Source organism: Bufo gargarizans, chromosome 6 (assembly GCF_014858855.1).
Source record: "Bufo gargarizans isolate SCDJY-AF-19 chromosome 6, ASM1485885v1, whole genome shotgun sequence".
Taxonomy (NCBI): domain Eukaryota; kingdom Metazoa; phylum Chordata; class Amphibia; order Anura; family Bufonidae; genus Bufo; species Bufo gargarizans.
Genome location: NC_058085.1, coordinates 312,884,727 through 312,893,021, shown reverse-complemented (window position 1 = coordinate 312,893,021; position 8,295 = coordinate 312,884,727). Strand labels below are relative to the sequence as shown.

General features: G+C 40.4%; 1 protein-coding gene across 1 annotated transcript; it reads left to right on the top strand.

Annotated features, from left to right (window-relative positions):
- Window positions 1–3,239: 3,239 nt before the first annotated feature.
- FGFBP3 (fibroblast growth factor binding protein 3) lies at window positions 3,240–5,159 on the top strand. The gene is made up of 2 exons (XM_044299318.1): window positions 3,240–3,287; window positions 4,050–5,159. Exon 2 carries the CDS (start codon window positions 4,153–4,155, stop codon window positions 4,879–4,881), a length of 729 nt encoding a protein of 242 aa, XP_044155253.1. The 5' UTR covers window positions 3,240–3,287; window positions 4,050–4,152; the 3' UTR covers window positions 4,882–5,159.
- Window positions 5,160–8,295: the final 3,136 nt, after the last annotated feature.

The following is an 8,295-nucleotide window of genomic DNA, read 5'->3' as shown; positions in this document are numbered from 1 at the left end:
TACACAAGCAACCCAGATGGTCGGTAGTTCTGTCCTGCTGACAATCCACAGTCAATCACCACCACTAAAGGCAACTCCTGAAGAATAATGCACCAAACATCTAGAAAAGGATAAGGCACACCATAGTAAAGCACCATCAGCAATTGGTTACAAGAGGATCATAAACATATTACAGGGTTTCAATTTTACCAATACCCTGTATGTCTCTTTAAAACCACTCCATGCAACTCCACACCTTGTGTACCTCTCCACCTTCAACAAAATCCAGCAGAGGGGCCACAATAGTGAAGTAACGCCAGGTAATAATTATATGCACACACTTTGTTATACGCGCAGAATACAATTTTGATTCATTGACATATAAAAGGTTAAAATCGCTCAACTTAAGTTTCACATCCTGCTTTATCAGAGGCATAAAAGGTTAATACACCCTATCTGTTCTTATGGTCCTCCCCTTAATAATCCGTTCCTTCCATATCCATAGAGACATACAAAGTGCACAAGATTCGCTTCGTTGCAGATTCAACAAATTTTTCAAAAAGTTTGGTTCAGGTCCAAATCTATTCATTCTGAACCAAAGTTGCTCCAATTGCCCTGGAAATTGGTGTATAACCCCCTCTAGTCCTCTAAAACACAGATTTTTTAATGAAATGCTGCTATCTCGTTTTATTAATTCTTTACGAATGTTTTCATTTTCCCTCGCCCGTCCCCTCCGAATCTATGAATGAATTCGCTTATCTCTAATTACAACTCTGGACAAATCTCTTCTACAAGTCGGTGATTATAATCTTAGGGTACCTTCACACTACCGTTATTCTTTTCCTGTATTGAAATCCGGTAAAGGGTTTCAATACCGGAAAAAAACCGGATCAGTTTTGTCCTAATGCATTCTGAATGGAAAGCAATCCGTTCAGTATGCATCAGGATGTGTTCCGTTCTGTCCCTTGTACGGTATCTGCTTGCTGCGGTTTTTGTTCCGGCCCAAATCCCAGAACAATACTGCACCTGCCGGCATTAATTTCCATAGAGATGTAATAATGGCGGATCCGGTACCAAGTGTTCTTGAAATTGCCACATTTGCTATGGATATTAGATTGTCTAACGGATCCGGAAATAAAAGCTATCCGTTTGTATACGGCTTGCCGGATCTGGCAGGCAGTTCCGTTGCCGGAACTGCCTGCCGGATTCTAACAATGCTAGTGTGAAAGTACTCTTACTTTATCATTTCCTGGTCACATGACATAAATGCACCAATCAGGAACAGGATTCATCTTTCTTCTTATGTGCACAACTCTAAAATATCCCATGGCTGCCCTGTAATAGGTGATTAGAGGGTCACATGACAAGATAGTTCTTTGCAGTCATGTGACCCTCTGATGACATGTTATGGGGAAGCCCTAGCGCATTTTACGGTTGTGCAAATAAGAAGAAAGAGGATCCCCATTTCTGATTGGTGTATTTGTCATATGACCAGGAAATGAGAAAGTAAGCGGGAGATTAAAATTTTGTATGTTATACTTTAGCAGTATAAATACTGTATAACATCAAAAAGTGACCCCCATTCTGTTTATTTTATTGACTGAATCTGTTCTGCTGTCAAGTGCCTGTGTAGTGTGTAAAGGTGGATGGAGATAGACTTATCTAAGGCCTCGTGCACACGACCGTATGCGTTTTGTGGTCCACAAACTATGGATCCCCAAAACATGGATACCGGCCTTGTGCGCTCTGCCCTTCCCGCACATCCCACACTATTGTAGAAATGCCTATTCTTGTCTGCAATACATGACGGGCTGGCTACAACAGATCTGCACTGCTCATTCTTTATCCTACGCCACCCACTTTTTAGAAAGTGACAAGCAGGGTTCCAACCCGCCCAAAATCGTAAAATCTTGTGTAAGCATTACGTGCCCCAAACTTTGCAACTTTTTGGCGCAGGGGATATTAAATGTCCACCTTTGTTTTTATTTTACCATTTCTGATTATTGGCTTTTACAGTTGGTTATTAAATGAAAGAAAATTTTAATTCTACGTCGAAAAATCCTTTGTCCTGCAGAACTAAAAAAAAAAAAAAATCCCCATTTACAATCCAATGTGGTATTCCCAAAGATTAAATGTTCAAATCTGTCTGGTTATAAAAAGGTTAAAATGAACTTCTGCATTGTAAAGTCATTGATATGGTGTACATCTACAGTCTGGTTATATGGGAAGAATCAATGTATAGGTCTGTACTCCAGCGCTCCTGTGTAGTGTACCTAAACTCGTCTCCATGGAAGGTATGAAAAAGGGCTATTGTATCTCTCCGGGAATTACTTAAAATTCCATTACTACACTTACTAGTGTTGAGCGAATCGAACTCCATGAAGTGAAATTTGATCCGAATTTCAGGGAAAATTCGATTTGCAGCGAAGCCGAATTTCCTCGTGCTTTATGGTAGTGAAATAAAAAATTATCCTCACCTTATCTTTTTGAGCACGAAGAGCCGGCTGCCGCCATCTTGATTGAAGATTTCGCACGAAATCCTGTGCACGGTGACGTATGACATCATCATGAGCCGCATGAGATTTCGGGTTAGATCTTCAATCATGATGGCGGCGGCCGGATCTTTGCGATCAAATGGATGAGGTAATTATGATTTTATTCATTATTTTTTTATACTGTGTTATTGTTGTCAGATGCCGCGATCAGTTATGAACGCGGCATCTGTGGGGTACAATGGCAGGGAGTGACGCAATCGCTGCTCCCTGTCATTGCACTCACTACTTACAAAGAAACGCGCTTTGAGACAAAGTAAAGTTTTATTGTAAAATTCGGCGAAGCAGCCGAATCGAATTTTCCAATACTTCGCTCATCACTGACAGTTACCATACTTTGCTGTTTCTGTTAGTGTTGGTTTTGCACCGGGACAACTCATGCTTTTACTATTTCTTTAATAATTATTTGCAGAGCTACACAAATCATGTCATATATGTATCTCAAGACTGGAAATGCAAAACAAATAGACTTGCACTATTACACTACGACAGTGCAATGTGTACCTTCTGTCAAATATACAATTATAGAACCAAGTGGAGCAGCAACAATGAGGAACATGCACATTACTGCTGGCTACATAGTAAACATGTCCCACATTACATCTTTCTTATTCCCTATGTCCTCCTTAGAAAGTGTGCTGGTGCATGGAGAATTACAGGGAGGGGCAGAGTGACCGTGGCCCCTCCTGTCCCCTTGAAAACTCACACTCTTAAAGCCCCCTTCTATACAGTCACTGGTGCTCTCTAACTTGTCTGGTAAGACTCCTTATATTGTTTGCTAAGTCTTATATTACTGATGTATTCTAACACTGCACAATGTTGCCTTTTAAGTGTCATTTGTATTGTTTTTTTTAAATATTAGTGTAGAATATAGATAATACCAATATACAGTGTATTATAAATGTTAGTGGACCATTAGTGCAGAACTGCAGATGTACATGTTGCATCTTTTCTATAACAGGTGTCTACTAAAGTCTACATAGACATTGTGTTATTTATTACTTTTCTCTGTTGTACTTTATGTTCACATTTGAGATTGCTTTGCTGCAGTCCACATGCGATGGGACTGCTCCCCAATGAGAAACACACTATTGTGTTTGGGGTTTGAGCAGTTCCCCCATATTTGCCCCTATATTTCTGTGATTTTGTCACATTTGAGATGGCTTTGCATCTATTATGGTAGAAAACTTTCCTTTTTGTATTCCCCAAGGGAGATCTCCAGCTCCTTTGCTTCTTTATATGCTCTGCATGATCTATAAAGGTGTGATCTGCATGTGAATACTGTTTGGTTGTACTTGTGTTAGTCATTTGCATGTGCTTGTAAATTTTTAAAGACTTCTTTGGGTTTCCTAAATGCTCTTTCGTTCAGCTCCACCAGGTATTCAGTCTTGTACATGAGCTCCACATCTACTAAGACATCTCTTCTTTTTTTGTCAGCCCATGTTTCACAGCCAGCGCCTCAGTAATTGCCCATGTTTTGACTCACCCATGTTTTATTTTTCTGCCCCTGTCTTTCAGGAATTTTGGAATGCCAAATAGTTTCTCCTCCAGAGCTTGTACACATTACTAATGCTTGGACACCCTTGAATTACAAACCATCCAGCAACCCCGACCTAATGAGATGAGGCTCTCCAGTGTTATTTCATTCATCTTTTTGGTGCACTGCCTGAGCGCTTTACAACAAGCGTATGGCAAAAGTGACAAAACAGCCAGCAAGAGGGGAGAGACACAAGCCTTTCTGCGAGCAGGGCAATTTTCCACCAAACACAAGCATGAATGCTCTTGGAAAATTGTTGGAGATGCCACTGTAAGCTTCACAGTAAACTGTAACGTGCCGGGTGACAGCAGCTACAATTGCACGTATGAAGGAGAGCCACAGAAATGCCCTCTCTATACCACAAAGGCCAAAAACTACTGGAGACAGATCCTTGGTAAATTTAGGAAAATGAAAAATATGTGTGAGGACAGGACATTGAAGTCACGTCTGTGTAAAAAAACAGAAGCTGTTGAGTCCCAACTTCTGAAAGTTGATGGAGAAGTTGTGGCCGACAAATCCAAAGGGAAGAGTCGCATTAAAGAACCTGGAAAGGAGCCAGAAGGAAGAGCAAGAAATCCAGAAGGGAACAAAAATGTGGATGACGAGAAAAAATCGGGATCCAAAAAGAAGAGGCTAGAGACTAAATTCAACCTAAAGCCATATCCTTCTCCTTCACCATCTGGACTTGAACTCACCACGGCCCGGGAAGTTAATGATGATATTGTAGAGCTGAATGAAAATCTGGCAGAAACCTACTGTGCTGAAAAGTGGCATTCAGTGTGTTCTTTCTTTGTTAATTTCTGGAATGGCTAAATCAAAGCTCTCTGTGTGGTAGAAATGTTAGAGTAGAGCTATTTAATACAATGCTCTAACACAAGAATTCCTGCCTAAGTCCTTTGGACTGCGTGATAACTAACACCACTGACAAATCCCCCAATACTAAAAAAAACAAGTGTAGACTTGTCTGCGTTCACAATAAGATCCCAGAATATTTTGTGTAGAGTGTTTTACACTTGGACTTGGCATTAATAAACCATAAATTTGAACACATTTTAACTATTTCCATTATTATCTGATGAGTACAGTGAATACACTTTGATGTATCCTATAGTCAATAAAACAATTTTTGGTATGTAATGTGTCTGTGCACTTTTCTACATATATCTGCTGATATACAGTACTGTACGAAAATTTAAGACAGGTGGAAAAATGCTGCAAAGTAAGAATGCTTCCAAACAGACAAGTGTTAGGGCTCATGCACACGACCATATGTATTTTACGGTCCACAAAAAACGGATCCGCAAAAAATACAGATGACATCCGTGTGCATTCCGTATTTTGCGAAACGGAACAGCTGGCCCTTCATAGAACAATGCTATCCTTGTCCGTAATGCGGACAATAATAGGACATGTTCTATTTTTTTGCGGAATGGAAATACAGACACACGCATTCCGTTTTTTTTCCCGGACCCATTGAAGTGAGCGATTCCGCATACGGTCTGCAAAAAAAAAAACAGAACAGACACAGAAAGAAAATACGTTCGTGTGCATGAGCCCTTAGTAGTTTATTTTTATCAATTAACAAAATGCAAACTGAATGAAGAAAAGAAAAATCTAAATCCAATCAATATTTGGTGTGAACACTCTTGCCTTCAAAACAGCATCAGTTCTTCTAGGTACATTTGCACATAGTTTTTGAAGGAACTCGGCAGGGAGGTTATTCCAGAAATCTTGGAGAGCTAACTACAGATCTTCTGTGGATGTAGGCTTTCTCAAATACGTCTTGTATTGTAGTGGGATTGACATCTCTTGAGTGATAGGGGTACTGCCAGTGGTGTATCTTGATTTTGTGCTGCACTAGGCGAGACTAAATTCAGGCACCCCCCTAATATAAATTTGACCCACCCCTTCCTGTCAAGGCCAAACCTCTTCCTCTGTAAACCCCACCCCTTCCTCTTTAGGCTCCACCCTTTCTTGTTAGAGCTTCACATCTTCATTTCTGTATTTAAAAGTGAATAACTTTAATTTAAGTACTTACAGTTTTTGAAGACAGCAGGCTTAGGGATCAGTGCATTGGTGGCCAAGGCCTGGCCTCAGTGTTCACGGTGACCGTGTGCAGGATCCGTTCTGCACTTGGAGGAGATAAGGCTCACCCTAGCGTTGCCAGCCCGTGACTCCACCTCCGTGTGACGTCACAACGGCAACTCGCGGACTCAAAAGGCAGGGGAGGTTGGGAGAAAGTCAGGAGGAGGAGGAGAAGGAAGTAAGTCTTTCAACTCCTTCACTATGCGGTGCCGGCGATGCCGCTCGCATAGTGAAGGATCGGATCGGACAGGGTGCAAAAAAAATATTTTGCATATTGTGTAACTATCACTAAGCAAACAAGGCATTTTGCTGCCCCATTGGCAAGTGCCGCCCTAGGCAAATGCCTTGTTTGCCTTGTGATAGATACACCCCTGGGTACTGCACATTGCCTGGTGGAAACAAGACTCTTCTTAGAATACAGATCACAAGAGCAAGTTCTGGGCAGACACTGAGCCAACAAGGAATGCTGATAGCTTTCAACTCTGCAGTCTTGTGAATGTTGCAGTGAGCATTACCTAAAGAATAGTACAAGATACATAGTATGTTATAAAGTCTCTCAATTTCAGCACTTTTGGAAATAAAACAAAAAATTGGAATATAAAGTTCATACATTGAACTTGCAATTTAGTTCTATTCATATAATACTGTAATGTTACTTGTGCAGCATCCTACCCTTGAGTCGCTAAATACTGCAAACTGTTAACTAGAGATGAGCGAATCGAAGTTGACGAAGTGGAATTACATCCGAATTTCAGGAAAAATTTGATTCTCACCGAATCCGAATTTCCTCAGGCTTCGTGGTAACGAATTGCATTTTTTCCTAAAATGGCTGCTATGCGTGTTAGGACATGGTGCAAGGAACTCTGGGAACGAGGGATCACCCACAGTGCAATGCATGCAGCTAATCAGCAGCCATACAGCCTTGTAATGTCATAGTCCTATAAATTGCATCAGCCATCTTGGATTCAACCATTTTCTAGTATACTTAGTGCAGGGAGAGATGTCAGCAGGCGCTAGGGACAGTGCTAGGAAAGACTTTAACACTTTTATTTTGCTGTATAGAAGTTCAGGGAAAGGATAGGGAGGAATCATTACACATTATTAAAGCAGAACAGGGTTCAATAGAGGAGTTTACAGCCTGGGTAATAGGAACAATTCTATTACACCTTGCTGCACTGACTGGAGATCCGTTCTTGTTATTAGGGTGCAAGTGCTGTTTGATACAGCCATTAACAGGGTTTATTACAAGAAAATATTTCTGCATCCTGTTTGCCCTTGTGCGGTGCAGTCGTATGTTCTAAAGCATTTTTTGGCTTGTATTAGTGGGGAAAAAAGGGCTTATTTGCCTTTGTGTGGTGAAGTGAGAAAATTACAGCTCTTTTTGGCGTGTATTAGTGGCAAAAATAAATAAATAAATAGTATTTGCCGTTCTGCGGTGCAGTTATATGTTTTAAAGCCTTTTGTGGAGTGTATAAGTGGGAAAAAAGTAAGGGCTATTTGCCGTTCAGCGGTGCAGTTATATGTTCTAAAGCACTTTCTGGCACGAATTAGTGGCACACAAAAAAGTATTTGCCATTGTGTGGTGAAGTGAGAAAATTACAGACCTTTTTGGCGTGTATAAGTGGCAAAAAAAAAATATAAAAAAATTTGCCGTTCAGCAGTGCAGTTATATGTTCTAAAACCTTTTTTGGCGTGTATTAGTGGCAAAAGTAAAATATATTTGCCGTCCAGCAGTGCAGTTATATGTTCTAAAGCCCTTTTTGGCGTGTATTAGTGGCAAAAAATATACATTATTTGCCGTTCTGCAGTGCAGTTATATGTTCTAAAGCCTTTTTGGCGTGTATTAGTGGGAAAAAAATATACATTATTTGCCGATCTGCGGTGCAGTTATATGTTGCAAAACCTTTTGTGGCTTGTATAAATGGAAAAAAGTAAGAGCTATTTGCAGTTCAGCGGTGCAGTTATATGTTCTTAAGCACTTTTTGGTACGCATTAGTGGCACAAAAAAAAGTATTTGCCGTTATGTGGTGAAATGAGAAAATTACAGCCCTTTTTGGTGTGTATTAGTGGCAAAAAATATATATTTGCTGTTCAGTGGTGCAGTTATATGTTCTTAAGCCCTTTTTGGCATGTATTAGTGGA

Excerpts from the sequence above, each read along its gene's own strand:
- FGFBP3 (XM_044299318.1), top strand. The coding sequence starts at position 4,153 with ATGAGGCTCTCCAGTGTTATTTCATTCATCTTTTTGGTGCACTGCCTG.